General features: G+C 42.0%; 1 protein-coding gene across 2 annotated transcripts in view; it reads left to right on the top strand.

Moving 5' to 3' along the window:
• The window catches only part of net1 (neuroepithelial cell transforming 1), an 81,891-nt gene that overhangs the window by 52,702 nt on the left and 10,863 nt on the right, over window positions 1–18,326 (top strand). Inside the window, exons 1-2 of one of the 2 annotated variants that reach the window (XM_008122637.3) lie at window positions 9,540–9,785; window positions 17,402–17,509. In XM_008122637.3, coding sequence (XP_008120844.2) covers window positions 9,693–9,785; window positions 17,402–17,509 — 201 coding nt within the window. In that variant the 5' untranslated portion in view covers window positions 9,540–9,692. Of the gene's footprint in view, window positions 1–9,539; window positions 9,786–17,401; window positions 17,510–18,326 lie in introns of those variants that run through there. The other variant, XM_003228815.4, reaches the window with a different exon arrangement.

Genomic DNA, 18,326 nt, shown 5'->3' with positions numbered 1-18,326 from the left:
AACATTACACAAATTAAACCAACATTTTGGCAACAATATAATGGTGAGTAAACTGCCAAATAAAAACAATACAGCAGATTAAAATAATAAAAGGCTGGGCAGTGGTGCAAAGACTGCATGATTAAAATCTGATGAGGTAGATAAAAAGTGTTGTAGTAAAGAGGAGAAAATTGAGGTGGGATGAACGAGGATAGTAATTACCTAATAAGGGCAGAAAAAACAATACAGGCCCGGTAATATCAATGCTGAGGAAATTATTCTTGTGATCAGTTTTTGAAAGCACACTGAAAGAGCCAGGTTTTCAAATCTTTCTTGAAGGCTGCCAGGGTGGGTGCCTGCCTGATCTCCCTGGGGAGGGAGTTCCAGAACCAAGGGACCACCATGGAGAAGGCAATCTCCCTCGTCCCCACAAGCTGTTCTTGTGATGGGGGTGGGAGTGAGAGGAGGGCCTCCCCTGATGATTGGAGAGACCGTGCAGGTTCGCAGGGAGAAACGCAATCATGAAGGTAGACAGGTCCCAAACCGTTCAGGGCTTTGTAGGTGATAACCTGCACCTTGAATTGGGACTGGAAAATGATTGGAGGCCAGTGGAGTTCCTTAAACAGAAGGGTTGACTGCTCTCTGTAAGTCGCTCCAGTTAGTTATCTGGCAGCCGATCATTGGACCAGTTGTAGTTTCCAGGCCGTTTTCAAGGGCAGCCCCACGTAGAGCGCATTGCAATAGTCCAATCTAGAGGTAACTAAGGCGTGGGCCACCCTGGCCAAGTCAGACTTCACGAGATATGGTGGTGGTGCCCAAGTTTTAATTGTGCAAAGGCCCTCCCGGCCACCACCAGCACCTGAGCGTCAAGTGTAAGCAGTGAGTCCAGAAGGACCCCCAAACTGCGGACCTGTGTCTTCGGGGGGGGGGGGTGAAACCCCATTGAGCACAGGTTGCCACCCTGTATCCCGATTTGATGCACGACTGACCTGGAGGACCTCTGTCTTGTCGGGATTGAGCTTCAGTTTGTTCGTCCTCATCCAGCCCACCACAGCAGCCAGGCACCAGTCCAGTATCTGGGGGGCTTCCTTGGAGTTTGGTGGAAAAGAGTAGTAGAGTTGGGTGTCATCTGCCTAGAGATGGCACCGAACTCCAGAACCCCTGATGATCTCTCCCAGCAGTTTCATGTAGATGTTGAACAGCATGGGGGACAGAATGGAACCTTGCAGGACCCCACACATCAATGGCCAGGGGTCCGAGCAGGTGTCCCCCAGCTTCACCAACTGGATATAGCCCTCCAGGAAGGACCAGAGCCACAGCAATGCCGTGCCCCCAAGACCCAGCCTGGAGAGCCAACACAGAAGTATACCATGGACGATGGTATCGAAAGCTGCTGAGATGTCCAAGAGAACCAGCAGAGTCACACTCCCCCAGTCTAGATGTCTTCAGAGGTCATCAATCAAGGCAACCAAAGTCGTCTCGGTACTGAACCCAGGCCTGTAACCAAACTGTGATTGGTCTAGAGAATCGGTGTCATCCAGGAATCCCTGGAGCTGGGAGGCCACACTCGCTCTAGAACCTTGCCCTTGGAAACCTTCTAAGATACCTTGGAAACAGTTGACAGTTGAAATGCCATAGCAAAGCTTGTGTGGATTCAAAACGGCTGGTATAATATGTGTAGGAGCCAACTTTTTTTGATGGCTGGCCAGGAATATATATCCCGTCTCTTCAACTACAAACGTTTGCTTAACCTGGAGGGAGCAAAAGATGCATCCAAGCAGGTGTTTTGACTTTATAGAATAGTACTCAGTCACTTTGATGCTCAGCTTGACAACACACGGAATTGCTCCATACAAATGGAAGCACCCAGTTTTTCTTTCTAATGCTTACTTACTTGCCATAGCAAACCAGCTATCTACCATATTGCTGGTTTTGCCAACCGTGGATGAGCCATTTGCCACTTTTAAATCATTCAAACAGCAGGCTACTATCGGTGGGTGCATCAAGAATGAATGAATGCAGTTTAACTGCTATGTCTCAGTACTATTTGATCATGGGAATTGTAGTTTTCCATGGTATTTAACCTTCTCTGACAAAGATCCACCAAACAACAATTCCCAGGATCCCATAGCATTGAACCACAACAGCTAAAGTGAGGTCAAACTGCATTCATTTTACAGTGTAGATGAACCCTGTAAAGCATGCTGCTTAGAATTCTCATTTACTTTTTAATCCTTGCATGATGTAATTTGCTCAGCATTCTCCATAGTCTTTTTCTAGGGACTCCAGGTATGAGCTTCTAGGCTTGCAAATTTTACGAAATTTTAGATGGTCATGTTTAAAGGGTCAATAATAAAGTGCCCACACACCTAAAAAGTGGGGATCAGAACAAAAATGCTAAAAGGGTACAGCCAATGTATGCTAGACTTGCCTGGCCCCATGAATTGCTGTAGTGTTTTCCTTCCTTGTGCAACATCCAGAGAATTTTGAGCTTTCTGAAACTCCTAGAGCAGGCATAGTTATTTATAGGGAAGCATAAAATAGACGTTAACATATCCAGCTTAGTTGTCTGGCTGGCTGCCTAAGCATTTTATTTTAGAACAAAGTAAATGGACTACAGGATATATTAATTATGGGGCTCCAAGGTTGTTAAAAGTCTTTAAAAAAACATGTGGCAGATACAGCTCTGCTGGAAGAGAAAATATAATAAATTAGCTTGTTTTTCCTCACTTTTTCATTACCACTGGGCTTTGAGCATCTCAAAACTTTGAATGGGATTATTCCAAAGGAAGCTGGTTTTAAAACTAAACTAAATTAGTTATCGGGTTCAACGGCCATTGCTCCTGGCAGCCAACAGCTATGTCTTATAATACATGAATACACATAGTTAAGGCTGATCTATGTGGATTAAATCCTATGAGAACTTACTGGGTGTTGTTCCCAGTAGGAGTGGGCTGTGCAATTAATTTGAGGTTGAATATCATGACCCTGAATGCTCCTACCTACCCGTCTGACAAGTTCTGTTGAGGCTTTTAGGGAGCCGCTCTCATGAGGATGTTCCAAATGTGGATATGATAGTTATAAGCCAAAGCATGAGGAGACTATGTGCAAACCTTATTTGAACAGAAGGCAATTGTGAGCACACTTACTTGGGGATAGGCCCTGAATATTCTGAAAGCACAGAATCTTGTCAGATCTTGAAAGATAAGCAGAGTTAGGCCTAGTTAATAGGTAGAGGGAGAACCACTAAATGATCCCAGGTGCTGTGTATTTCAGACAAGGGCATGACAAACCACCTCCTGAGTATTCCTTGTCTGAGAAAAGACACTGAAATTAAAGGGGTCTCTATGAGGTAGTAACCTGGAGACTCAGTGGGAATTTTGCATTCTGTGTAGAGGAATTGAGCAGTTTGGGGCAATAACACCGTATAACATGATTTTTGATTCCTGCCATAGATGCAGGTGAAATGTGAGAAAAGAATACTTCTGGATCATGGCCGTACAGCTTGTAAAACTCGCAACAACCCAGTGATTCCGGCCATGAAAGCCTTCAACAGGTTATTGAACTGCCAAAACTTTTTTTGCAGGACATCCTGTAGCACATTTTACTATAGTTTTCCAATGAATAACTCATTGAGTCTCAACTAATTCAACCTAGCTTGTGGTAGCCACAAAAGCAAAGTTGCTGGAGTAAAACAACTACTTTCAAAGTAAGTGCTGCACAATTAAACAGGAGATAACACTTTCAAACCAGAAGCAGAGACATTTTTCAAATTTTCTTACGAAGTGTAATGATTAAACTTGATATTCTCTACTGATTACTTATGGTCTAGGGAAGAGCCGGCCTCCGCTTTCTAAGACTGTAAAACCAGTGGAGCACACAGGCTGCCCCCCTTGTTTTGTCCATCACATTTATATCACAGCCATCCTTAAAGAAAACTGGAATAGCAATAATGGCATACAAGAAATTGTTATTTTTATTATTTATTTTTATTTATTTACAACATTTTTACCCCGCCTTTCTCACCCATAGGGACTCAAGGCGGCTTACAGGTTTTGGCAAAATGCAATGCCCCAAAAAAATGTCTTATGTTATTATATCTTCTATCTATATATGTAAAAGTCAACTTATGTATGTATGTTGGTTGGTACTTCAAAGGCTCCTCCATCGCTTGATGGATCTGGACCAAGCTTGGCACACCTGGCCTTCATTATCCAATTTAAAGGAATGAAACTGATTGATTGTTGCTAGGTAAAGTGGTCCTCTGTCACATGACAGGGAAAGAAAGGGAGCTAAGTAGATTGGCTACTGCTAGGTGATGTGTGTATGAGAGGAAGGAAGGGAAGGAAGGAGAAAAGGTATGAAGAAGGGAAAGGAAGAAGAGAAATAAGGGAAGAAATAAGGGATAAAGGGAGGAGGTGTGAGGGAAAGCAGGGGAAGAAAAAGGAGAGGAAGAAGGTGAATGAAGGACATGGAGGAGGGAAAAACAAATAAAGAACATGCAAACCTGGACAATGCTAGTTAGCTATATAAATAAAATTGGGCTAATTGCTCAAGATCACACAGCAGTGATTTGAACTCAGATCTTGTTGCTTTAAATTCAAGAATGTGGCTCCTGTCTTAAGTGATACGGTTAGGGCTTCCAGGTGCGAAGGGGGAGAGATCTGCCTTTGAATAGAACGCTAGGGCAGAAGAGGACATTTTTGTACCGTTCCTTTTTCACATGAAAAAGAAAGAGTTCAGGTGTGAGTGGCAATGAATCTATTAGTCTTAAATGTGTGGCAACGATTCTGGTAGCAGCTATATATCCTCCCTGGTGTCTAATTATTTTTCAGCCCAATCCTCTGTGACAGATTTCATCTGCAACAGTTCAATATAAGTTACTAAACCTGGGATGGAAACTTGAAAACTGTCCCAACACTGTTGTGTCTGAACTCCTTTGAAAGGAGTGCTACTGACAGACAGGTGGTTGTTTTTTAGCAATACCTGCCAGTTTGGTAAATGAAGCAGATTTTTAAAGATCCACCAAATCTCCAGTGTTTAAAAAACGGGGTTGTAATCCTTTAGGAAGCAAATGGAGTTTGATAGGAGCTCATTGATAGGGGCTGAATATAAACTCTGTACATTATGGCATCAAAACAGCACATTTCAGCAGGCATCTCTTCAGTAAAAAAAAGTGGGCTTTATCTTAAAGGAGTGTATCCCCCCCCCCCCCCCAAGTACCCTGGACCACAGCGTTTGTTTACTCTCTTGGAATATCTTATTGACCAAGGGTTGTTTATCTCTTTGCCCTGAGCCTAACTAAGCATATTTACCCAGGGGTAAACCGTACTGTGATTGTTCCAAACTATGTCCCATCGGCCTTGCTGGGACTTACTCCTGAGGAAATGTACACAAGAGTATGTTTACTCGGAAGCTGCCCTTGCTTTTGAGGGGCTTGCTCCCATGCAACCATGTTCCAGAATCCTAGAGTTGCAGTGGTTTTTAGTTTGATTTATGTATTTGATTTTAACTGCATGATTTTATATCAGTCATATTTAATTCTATTTTAAGGTTTATATATTTGTAGTTTTTAAATTGTACCAAAATGCTTTTAATGTAAGCTTCTTTGAGTCAACTTGTGGAGGGAAAAAGTGGGGTATAAATAAACATAATAATGTGGCATGCATCCTCAGAGGTTTGTTCAGGGGTCTGTTGGAAATGAGGCAAGTGGAGTGTATATATATCTGAAATGTCCAGGGTGGGAGAAAGAACCCTTGTATGTGTGGAGCAAGTGTAAATGTTGAATTAGCAAGTTTGATTAGCACTGTGAGTAGCCTTGCAGCTGCAAAGTCAATCAGTGAGGGTATTTACATAGAAAAAACCTGGCTCCACTTGCCTCATTTTCAATAGACCTCAGAACAGCTCTCTGAAGATGTCATTAGCCACAGATGTCGGTGAAACATCAGGAGGGAATGATGCCGGAACATGACAATAAAGCCTGAAAAACTTACAGCAACTCAGTGATTCACAGCCTTGAAAACCTTTGACAACACAGTAATAATAAGGTAAAGGTTTTTTTCTGATTTTAAGTGTAGTCGTGTCCAACTCTGAGGGCTGGTGGTCATCTCAATTTCTAAGCCAAAGAGCCAGCGCTGTCCGTAGACACCTCCAAGATCATGTGGTTGGCATGACTGCATTTAACACCATTACCTTCCCGCTGGAGCGGTACCTATTGATCTACTCACATTTGCATGTTTTCGAACTGCTAGGTTGGCAGAAGCTGGGGCTAATGGGAGCTCACCCCTGCTCCCCAGATTCAAACCGCTGACCTTTCGGTCAGCAACTTCAGCAGCTTAGTGGTTTAACCTGCTGAGCCATCGGCAGCTCCCTAATAATAACTCTAATTATAATTATAATAATTGGTAGAGACCCCAAGGGCCATCCCGTCCAACCAAGGTACGAACACACAATAATAACAATCTGTTGTTATTATTTCATGGCCGGAATCACAGGGTTGCTGTGAGTTTTCCAGGCTGTTCAAGAAGCATTCTCTCCTGACGTTTCGCCCACACCTATGGCAGGCATCCTCAGAGGTGTGAGGTCGGTTAGAAACTAGGAAAGTGGGGTTTCAATATCTATGGAATAATGTCCATGGTGAGAGAAAGAACTCTTGTCTGCTTGTTGCAATTGATCACCTTGATTAGCATTTAAAAAATGGCCTTGCAGATTCAAAACCTGGTTGCCTCCTGTCTGAGGGAATCTTTTGTTAGGAGGCGTTAGCTGGCCCTGATTGTTTCTTGTCTGTAATTCCTCTGTTTTCAGAGTGTTGTTCTTTTATTTACTGTTCTGGTTTTAAGAGTTTTTAAAATACTGGTAGCCAGATTTTGTTCATTTTCATGGTTTCCTCCTTTCTGTTGAAATTGTTCGCATGCTTGTAGGTTTCAGTGGCTTCTTTGTGTAGCCTGACATGGTGGTTGTCCTATCTGGACACAGCATATAACAACAACAATATAATAATTATTATCTTATAGCACTTTATCTTCCACCATGTTTACAAGTCTTACTTAGTGCACTTTTGCCCAGTTCATTTGTATTATTCTATTGCTGTATTTTTAATTGTGTTTTATTTATGGTTATTTTATTTATGTCTTTTTAAATTTTCATTTGCGCGTTGTTTGGTATTTGATGTTATTGTACTTTGTCCTGTATTTGTAAGCCGCCCTGGGTCCCTGCGGGGAAATGGAGGCAGGGTACAAGAATAAAATTATTATACAGTAGAGTCTCACTTATCCAAGCCTCTGGATTATCCAAGCCATTTTTGTAGTCAATGTTTTCAATACATCGTGATATTTTGGTGCTAAATTTGTAAATATAGTAATTACTACATATTACTGCGTATTGAACTACTTTTTCTGTCAAATTTGTTGCATAACATGATGTTTTGGTGCTTAATTTGTAAAATCATAACCTAATTTGATGTTTAATAGGCTTTTCCTTAATCCCTCCTTATTATCCAACATATTCGCTTATCCAACGTTCTGCCGGCCCATTTATGTTGGATAAGTGAGACTCTACTGTATATATACTTGTAAACCGTGCTTGTGGGTTTCAGTGGCTTCTCTGTGTAGCCTGACATGGTGGTTGTTAGATTTGGACACAGCCTATGTAATATTAATAATAATATTATGATGTAATACAATGTAATAATAATTATAATTCACTATTATAATTGTATATTTATATTACATGCAATATTACTAATAATAATGCAGTAGAGTCGTAGCTGTGGCGCAGGCTGTTGAGCAACCAGTTGCAGCCAGCGGCAACAAATCACTCTGACCAAGAGGTCATGAGTTCGAGGCCAGCTCGGAGCCTGCGTTTGTCTTGTCTTTGTTCTATGTTAAGGCATTGAATGTTTGCCTTATATGTGTAATGTGATCCGCCCTGAGTCAGCTTCGGGGTGAGAAGGGCGGAATATAAATACATACTGTAAATAATAATAAATAATATTATATGTATATACAGTAGAGTCTCACTTATCCAAGCCTTGCTTATCCAAGCTTCTGGATAATCCAAGCCATTTTTGTAGTCAATGTTTTCAATACATCATGATATTTTGGTGCTAAATTCGTAAATACAGTAATTACAACATAACATTACTGCGTATTGAACTACTTTTTCTGTCAAATTGGTTGTACAACGTGATGTTTTGGTGCTTAATTTGTAAAATCATAACCTAATTTGATGTTTAATAGGCTTTTCCTTAATCCCTCCTTATTATCCAACATATTCGCTTATCCAACATTCTGTCGGCCCTTTATGTTGGATAAGTAAGACTCTACTGTACTTGTAAACCGCCTTGAGTCCTCTTCGCGGTGAGAAGGGCGGGATATAAATGTTAAATAAATAAATAATAAATAAATATCACAACGACGATGATGATAATGAGAGACCCCAAGGCCATCCCGCCCAATCCCCTTCTGCCACGCAGAGAGGCACAATCCAATCCCTCTGGACAGATGGCCATCCAGCCTCTGCTTAGAACCCTCTAGAGCAGGGGTCCCCAAACTTTTAAAGCAGAGGGCCGGTCCACAATCTTTCAGACTGTTGAGGGGCCGAATTATCATTTGGAAAAAAACCCGAACAAATTCCTATGCACACTGCACATATCTTATTTGTATTGCAAAACAACAACAATGAAAGAACAATACAATATTTTAAAATCAAAACAATTTTAACCAACATAAACCTATCAGGATTTCAATAGGAAGTGTGGGCCTTTTTCTGGCCAATGAGATAGTCAGGTTAATTAGGATTGTTGTTGTTGTCTGTCTTCAAGTCATTTCAGACTTTGGGCGAGCTTAAGTCCAAAATTATTTATTTATTCATTTACTACATTTATTTACTACATTTATATCCCGCCCTTCTCACCCCAAAGGGGACTCAGAGCAGCTGTATGTACATACAATATATTATATTATTAGCATAGCACAATATTAGCATTATATATTACTATATTGAACTATACCACTAACAATATATTATATGTTATATATTACATATAATATTAATGTAATATATAACATATAATTAATATTATTATATGGTATTATTATTAGTATTATATTGTATAAAATGATAATATTATTATCAATATCATATGTATATACAATATATTATATTATTAAAACTGATATAAAAATATTATATTATAAATGAGGGCGGGGGCCAGGTAAATGGCCTTGGTGGGCCGCATCCGGCCCCCGGGCCTTAGTTTGGGGACCCCTGCTCTAGAGAAGGGGACTCCATCGGCCTCCAAGGCGAGCCCTATTCCAGTAGAGTTGGAAGGGACACCAAAGGCTATCCGGTCAAAAAAAAAAAAAAGCATTGCAAAAGCAATTTCAGCCGCCAGTGGGCTACGATCCCTTTCCGGAAGCAGGCTTTTTCAACCACCTTAGCCGCCACGTGGAACCTGAGACGAGGGGGGCGTGGCCGTTCCGGGCGCCAGCCAATGGCAGCCGCGCTCCCGGCAGACTTTGCCCCGCCTCTACCTCTGTTGCCCCGCCCCCTTGGTCTTGGGCTGAGCAACGCGGGCTCTCCCGCTCCAGAGGCGAAAGAGAGTCACCTGGAGAAAGGCAGGAAAGAATAGAGAGAAAGGCAAGGCGCCCGGGATTGATGGATTAAAGGAGACCCTCTTTGGGAAGGAGGAGAAGGAGGAGTAGGCAAGGGCCATGGTGGCCCACGACGACGCCGGGGGGCTGCTGCCCATCAAGAGGACCATCCGGGTGATTGACTCGCAGAACCAGTCCTTCCGCGAGCAAGAGGTGAGGATAAACCTGCCCAGGATAGGGATGCAAGAGTGCATGCAGGTCTCCTTTCCTCATGGGTGTGGGATACTGACCGAAGGGAAGATTGCATTTTGTATTCATATATAATATTTGTATATGATATGTATTATTTTATACATCTTATTTAATTTATTATTTTTTGTCCCACCCCCTCTCCCAAAAATAACGAACTCAAGGCAGCTAGCAACAACCCAAGACACAATATAATTAAAAACAGCCCATGCATTAATGTATAATACAATAATAATAATAATTTATTTATTATTTGATTCATTTTTTTTATTTTTTGTCCCATTTTTTTCTCCTGAAATAATTAACTCAAGGCGGCTAGCAACAGCCCGAGACACAATATAATTAAAAACAGTCCATGCATTAATATATAATAATAATAATTTATTTACTATTTGATTCATTTTTATTTTTTGTCCCATTTTTTCTCCTGAAATAATTAACTCAAGGCGGCTAGCAACAGCCCGAGACACAATATAATTAAAAACAGCCCATGCATTAATAGATAATATAATTATAATAATGATAATCTTATTTATTATTTGATTCATTTTTTATTTTTGGTCCTATTTTTTTCTCCAGAAATAAAGAGCTCAAGGCAGCTAGAAACAGCCTGAGACACAACATAATTAAAAACAGCACATGCATTAATACATATATACTACTACTAATAATATTAATATACTTTTATATTTAGCTCTGTCTCCCCGGGGGAATTCAGAGCTGATTGCAGAAACATACATGGCAAGCATTCATTGCTGTTACATAATTAACAAAGACAACGTTCTAATGTCTATGAGGTCATCTCTCGGGAGGGCTTTAATTGTGGCAGAAGATGACTAGACTGGATGGTTTTTCAACTCTAGGACTCCATAGCCTTATTTACGAACCTTCTAATGTCTATGAAGTTAGGGGATGCTTGGATCGTGCCTTCCTGCCTGGCTGAAAGGGGTTGGACTGGATGGCGTTTGGAAGCTCCTTACAACTCTAGGATTTTATGATTCAGAGGCTGGATGGCTATCTGTTGGGAGGGTTTTAGTTGTGTCCTTCCTGGCAGAAGGATTGGACTGGCTGGCCTTTGGCGCTCCCTTCTAACTCTATGAATATATATTTCTGTTCCATGGCACAAAAGATTTAATTATATTTATTTGGGAAATTTCCATATCGCCTTTCTCCAACGGACGTGAGGTGGTTTGTAACAGCATAGAAACAATACAATATACAGGGTGTTTGAAAAAGAACTCCCTAGTTTTAAGTATAAATGAATGGTGACTAGGGAGTTCTTTTTCAAGCACCCTGTAAAATAGACCATTGCAATTAACCGAAATGGGTTACATCAGGCATGGGCAAACTTGGGGTCTCCAGGTATTTTGGATTTCAACTTCCACAATTCCTAATAGCTGGTAGGCTGTTAGGGATTGTGGGAGTTGAAGTGCAAAACACCTGGAGGGAGGGCCAAAGTTTGCCCATGCCTGGGTTACACATTCCTTCTCATATGTGTGTATATATATGTGTGTGTGTGTGTATAATATTTCTTGCACCCTGGAGCATAAAAACACAATTAAAACATTTCAAGCAACTCTTCAAAGAGGGCTGTGGTGAAGTAAGCGTCAGTGCAGCTGGAGTCCCTTTCCCACTTTGCTTTGGAAGGGTAGATATAAATGTGATTGTGGCCAAGGCTGGAAGGTGGAGGGAGATTTGTGGAAGCCCAGGGTTTTTGTCTTGGTTGGTTTAAGGGAGACTGAAGCTCAGTGGCGTCAGAGGGCAAGGGAGTAGAGCAAGGGTGATTTGCTCTTTTTTGTTTACTTCTTTGGGTGCATCTACACTAGGCATGGGCCAACTTTGTTCCTCCGGGTGTTTTGGACTTCAACTCCCACAATTCCTAATAGCTGATAGGCTGTTAGGAATTGTGGGAGTTGAAGTCCAAAACACCTGGAGGGAGGGCCGAAGTTGGCCCATGCCTGGTCTGCATTGTATAATGAAAGCTATTGGCTGAGATAAATCATGACTCAGATGAAGTGAGCTGAGGCACACCTGGAAGAAATGGATTAGGCTTCAAGGACTCATTTCCCACTTCAGTTTTGAGTCCTGGGAGGCAATTGTCTTGAAACTGAGAAGGGGAGCTCCATTGGAGCCTTTTGTGTTTGGTGAAGATAAAAAAACAAAAACAAATAATAAGGGCTATCATTGAGATGTAGCAGAGTGAGGCCCCAGTCCTCTTGGACCTTGTCAGACTACAAAGCACTGCAGTTCATAGTAGTGTCAGACTGAATTAATGCTACGGCTTTGTTGTCCCTTTCGAGGCAAAGGGTTTCTCCTTTTTCAGGAAAGAGGCAGGTCTCCTCTGTTTGATACGGGGCCAAGGTCCTGTCTCCGGCCCTTCCTGCGAAAGGAAGGAAGCGCTGGGTGAGGGTTTTCTCTCCTGCCGCACCCACCCGCTGGGTAGCTTTCTCTGTCTCGACTTTGATCTTTTTTAATTATCTGCAAAATAAAGTGGGAGTTAATAGTTGGGAGGAGCCGAGGAGTGTTTGTAGCATGAACCCATTTTTGTTTCCCATTTTGCACCCCTCGCTATGAAGAAAATAGACTTTCCCCATGTATTGCCTCTCATCTGAGAAATTGGAAATGACTTGAACCTTGGTATAAATCTTAGACAAGTGATTTTTCAGTATTCTTCCTCCCACTTTTCCCATTTGTAAACCTCTTGTATAGAAGCTTTGTTTTTCCAATCCCTACTCAACACTGATTATAAATATCACTCTATATTAAATGCATTAAGTGGTTACACACCAGTTGTTCCGCTCCCCACAAGCAGGCTGACTCATGTGCGTGATTGAAGGATGCCGTTTTACAGAATTGGGAGCTTTATGTTAATGGCAGAGCGTTGTTTGTGTCATTCCCACAAGCTAATATATGGTGTTGTGACGTCATGTTGAAAGTACTTTAATTTCTGTGAAAATGCAGCAGCTCAGAATTGTCTTCTGCTTGAGTGGCGGGTGCCACAAGAATTAAAAAGTCAAATTTCCCAGGAGTGGTGGCCTCCTGTGACATATGACATCCTGTCCGGAAGCATTGTCGCATTCTTTATGATTCAGTAGTTCTGCTTTAATAAAGTGGAACTTTAAATTCTCTGTCCTAATACACACAAGGGCTTTAAAGAAGCCAAGGAGGAGGTGGAATGAACCAGCTGAAAGCAAACAGCAAGATAGTTCTTGGTAAGCTCTCTTTTTTCCTATCAGTCTGCTTGGATGTTAATTATGCGAACAGGATGCTAATCCTTAAGTTAGAACCAGGAGAGCCTTTTATGTTATGTTAATCATGGACTCAGTTAATTCAGTGTTTTGAGCCCTGGCCAGCCTTGGGTCTTGAACCCAGCCTTTAAGGGTATTCAGCTGGACTAATCTTCTCTGCCCTTTGAAATGTTTCCTCAATTTGGGATATTGTGATAGCTTTGTGAATAGTAGTGTGGTGTGTTGGGCTGTTGAACTTATGGGCTGTTGGAAAGATGCCCAAATGGTGTGATTAGCATCTTGCTTTGCTGAAAAGAACTCTGAAAAAAATCAGAGCACTTTTTGTGGTGGGGGGAAGATACTCGTCTTAAAGTCAAGTTCTCTTTCCATTTACTGGTGTTGACATCCAATGGCTGGCTCTTGTGTTTGTATTTGTGGACCTTAGGGGAAGCTGGTAGTTTCTCTGGGCTTAGATTGTGAGCAATTCCCTCCTTCAAATTCCTCAATAACCATTGGGGATTGGACTTGTGATTGTGGTACAGTGGTGGCCCAAAATGATCATACGAGGGTGTATAGATGTTTCATGATGGGTTCAGTGTGCTTTATAGTCCTGACTGTAGCCATGGTTGGGATCAAGCTGTGGTCTCATCTGAAGCAAGTTTCCAAATGTGGCTGTCAAATGCCAGCTTGTTGCCCCAGCTTCCTGGTAGAAAAACCTATGTCTCTGTAGTCCTTCACTCTCATTCAGTTTTATATTTTACTCTTGAACCTATTTCCCTAGATATCCCCAGTCTTTGTGCTTTCCTGCCTTGACATAGTCCTTCAGGTGTGGTTCAAAGCCCTCATTCAAACACAGCTGGTTTGTTCTCTGAGGCAAAAGTCTCTGCAGAAACATGTTAAGTTGTTTTGCTTCCCTTGCTCCTTACTGAAATGTGAAAGAGATTTTCTACCTGAGAGGAGGCAAGTAATTTCAGAGAGGGAATCACAGTCTTCCTCTGAAACACACATCCTGAAAAACTAGTTCAAATGAAATCATGCTCTCATTGGTCCTCCAGAATTCAATCCTTGTGTTCTATCTTACCATTGAATGTCCTTGCAATGAAAAACACATTTTGGAAGTACATGTTGTGAGAATGATAACATGGATATGCATGTTATTTGATCCCTATTTGATTCAGGCTGAAGTGTCCATTTGGGCTGGAAATGGGTCCACAAGAGACAGGATTTAAAAGCCATTGATTTGTCTTTTTTCTGGGGCTAAAGAAATTGGGGAAAGGGTAACCATTCACTTCATTTATATCCTGCCTTTCCCCCCAGGTCTGAGAAATCTTATCGCCTTCAAAGAAAGAAAACCCTTTAGTCAGTATTATTTATTTTTAGTGTCCACTCACTTTGGTGTGGGTCTGTTTGTAGAATTAAAACATACGACTGTTTGTGTTGGCTAAATGAAAGAAGGCTGTTGTTTTTGTTTTTTACCAGCCTAGAGCATATGTGTACCTACACTATGAGTACACACTGATGGCACACAGGCGCTTATGTGTCATTACCGTTCTTGATCCATGTCTGAGAAATCAAGCTGCCACATTGGTTTCTGAAGAATGCCAGCTGCTTAGTGTCTTCTTCCTTCCTTCAGTTTTACAGCAGAGTTCAGTGGAGAACAATATGCTTGCTTTCTCCTTCCCCTGGCTCTTAGTAACTAAGAATATTCAAGCCATCTTTAAAGTCCTAATTTTATTTTTTGTTGTGCCTCGTAACATTTTTAGATTTCACCATTTCTTAACCAAGAAGCCCCTTATATACTTTGCCTTTCTGTCTTGCCAGGTCCAAAATACAGTTCACAGAATTAAGTAAGAATAATAATTTTAGGATAAGCTGTCAGGAGTAAAACAGTTTGTACACCTGTTGCCCACTGCTCTTTAAAATGTGGAAATTTCTTTTACAGAACCACCCAATCTCTTAAAGGAAAAAGGAGTATAAGACCTTTTTGTTCCCATGTTACAGATTTGGAGGGTTAGAAAGCAAATGGTGCCAAGGATTAAACTTAAACCAAACAGCCCCAGTTTCATGCCCAGCTTGCTTTTCTCTGACATTGGATATTAAGGGTGTACTAAGAGAATATATTCCTTGGTGGTTCACTCTCTCAACTTCTCTTTAAAGGAAAATGTAATTGCATTTATTGAGTGTTTCTGGGAAGAGAGATTACATAGGAAAGAATGTCTCTTGAAGTTTGGTAATGTGGCAGGTTACACATTTAAATAATTACATCAACATACTCCTAATACTACTATTTTATTACCTACTCTGGGTTACTTTATTTTGACTAAATTGATTTAGAAGAGTTTTTAAATGAGCTAACTTTGGGCATCCCCTCACGTCTGGGTGCAGCATGAAACTGCAAGTCAGTCCAGATGTGACTTTGCTCCGTGGCTTCGGTGCCTTTTTTCTATTCTTTTCTTTGGTTACTTCATCCACCCGTCCATCTCGGGCGCTGCCTCCCCCCTTGCGAGGAATGCATGACATCATTTCTGAGTGTTTCTTGGTATCTCAATGGGAGGGCTCAGCATTGTTGCGCTTGGGGGCTGCGTAGCTATTTCTGAATCGACCTGCAGTCAGTGTGGTCTTTTCCCTTTTTTGGACCCTCCCAGTTCCTTTTGATTGTTGTTTCAAGCCCACTTCAACCCATGGTGCCCCTTTTTATTAACCATAAAGTACAGGCATTTCTCATCTCAATGGGATGTTCACATTCACTTGAGAGACACCGAAGGAAGTTAGTTCCACCTCTGAGACTTACACCATCCTATTTTCCCTTCCGCACATCATTGGATTCTCTGGGATTTTTTTTAACCTATATGTCTTCAAACTTTTGTAAGCCATCTTGAGGCCCAAACTAATGGAATGAGAGGAAATAATAATACTGTGTTGTGGGGGCAAAGCCTCCCAATGATCTTGACTGTTTGCTGGTATGCAATGGATCAAGTTTGCACACAGTAGGATGGCTTTTTGTTGTGAAGCTCATGATAAACTATTGTCCCCTAAGGTCTGAACCAAAGCTGGAAAGACCATAACTTTTGTCAGCTGTATGTAGTTGTGTGAAAAATAGCTTGTCAGAACTTTACTCAAGCACTTGCAGTCTAAAAAGGGAAGGGAACCTGAAATTGAAACTAGAACTTCAAAAAAGGGGGAGTTTGGACTAAAGAGAAAGCAGGCAATATGCTTTAGGGAGTTGAAGGGAAATCCTGGTATTGCAAAGTTTGGGAGGCAAGTTGTGCAAGTTTAGGCTGTTATCTCTGGCAAGTCAGTCCTTTCCTGTGACATAGCCCTGGGCCACACAGTGTTGAAGTATTTGTAAGCAGCCTGTGAATCTTTTTAGTTTAGACTTTTGAATATCTCCCTCCCATCAAAGAATTCATCAACTGACTTCTGGGGGGGGGGGGGGGGAGTCCTGTGTGTTTTGCTGGGAGGGAAGTTGTTGTGGTCTCAGTTCTCAAGCTATATTTCCTTGTAGTCATGATGTTTGTTTCTTCTGCAGTACTCTTACCTTACTTGTACATGGAAACACTGCAGCAATGATGAAAGGCACAGGAGGAGAAGGGAATGCAAGGCTGTGTCTTCCATCTCCTTCATGTCCCTTGCCAGGAGCAACACTCCTGCAGTTATGCTCATTTTTCATCTTCAAGGAGCCAGCAAATGGTGTCCTCTGCTGTCTTCCCACTGTGAGGAAGTCTTTGGAGAGGGCAATTTTCAAAGACCTTTGCAGCCCAGGACTTGCTGTATAGACAATTTGCATATGTTTGTGCAGAAGAGTAACACTTACTGCTTTCTCTATAAGAAAAGCTATTTTCTGTGCAAAACAACCACACTTCTTTTCTGCATTACTTGTTTGAAAAAAGGGTGTAGCAAAATGGAACCCTCTACTGGAAGAGAGCCAACCCCCCCCCCCCCCCAAGTTTGTTGTTACGTGGTATAGGGCAGTCAAAACTGTTATACTTGGATGGAGTTCAGCATAAGAAGGCAAGGTGGGGGCGGAAAAAGAGATGCCCTCTATGAACCTAGGGAAACAGGCAGCGCAGCATGTATCCTGAAAACATGCCTTGTTTGTCATGGCTACAGTGGACTCTGCTCTCCTGCTTTCTTGCTGACCTGAGTAACTTGTTTGCAACCGGCTTATAACATTAATGTTTGAACAAAATATTTGTCTTGAAGGAGCCTGTGTGGTTTGTAGCTTGGGTACTTTGATGTAATCTGCACTGGCTCCCACCCTCCACCCCCCGCGAGGCAGTCTGGACACTGTCTTGGCCCTGAGTCTTGAGTAAACCATGAGTACAACTTGTTCTCTCCTTTATCTCTTTGCAGGAGCCTAGCAATAAGCGCGTCCGGCCTCTGGCTCGGGTCACCTCCTTGGCAAACCTGATTTCTCCTGTGAGAAATGGTGCAGTGCGGCGATTTGGACAGACCATACAGGTAAAGGAGGAAATGTGGCCTCATTTAATGTGCTGCAACATAATGTTACCTGTGATCCCCATGTCGATCCCCCTGTGATCCCCCGTGATCTCCCTGTGCAAATTTGCAAAGGTGGCTTTCCCTCCTTAAAAGTTTCTAGTCCTCTTTTTGTCTGTTATGTGCCTTCAAGTGGACTCTGACTTATGTCAACCCTTTCATGGGGTTTTCTTGGTCAGATTGCTTCAGAGGGGATTTTCCATGGTTTAACCAATGGGACCCAGCGTATTGACATGGCTGAACAGAAATTTGAACCCTGTTCTCCAGGGCCACAGTCCAACATTCAGACCACTGGTCACATGCTAGAACTATCTGATTGTTGGGAGCGTGGATTGTTTCTTCCTCTGTCTTGCAAGGCATTGTGATGAGATTAGGAAGAAAACACAAGAAAATTTGCTCACAACATTCAGAGCTTTTCTATTTCTACATCTCCTACTTGAGTCCTTTTGGGACTCTCCTGAATTCGCTTAGCTAAATTAATTCCCACAAATTGGAACACTAGAGGTGCACATGGTCTTGAATGCTATGTTCTGCTTCATTGAGTTCTTCTGCCTATGTTGAAGAACAATTAGCCCTGCTTCAGACTCAAGTGTAATTCCATAAGGAACGCCAGCCCACCAATAGCATGGGTTCGGTGGGGGATGGACGTCAGAGCGACGCCTGGGCCCACACTTACCGTCTGCGGGTGACATACTGGAGCATGTGCTGAAGTCTGAAATTACCCGGCTGTTCATAATAGGAACGTGACATCAGGGAAGCCTGTCGTGTAAGAGACACCGTC

The sequence above is a fragment of the Anolis carolinensis genome, chromosome 5 (assembly GCF_035594765.1).
Source record: "Anolis carolinensis isolate JA03-04 chromosome 5, rAnoCar3.1.pri, whole genome shotgun sequence".
Classification (NCBI taxonomy): domain Eukaryota; kingdom Metazoa; phylum Chordata; class Lepidosauria; order Squamata; family Dactyloidae; genus Anolis; species Anolis carolinensis.
This window is presented reverse-complemented; position numbering and strand designations above follow the sequence as displayed.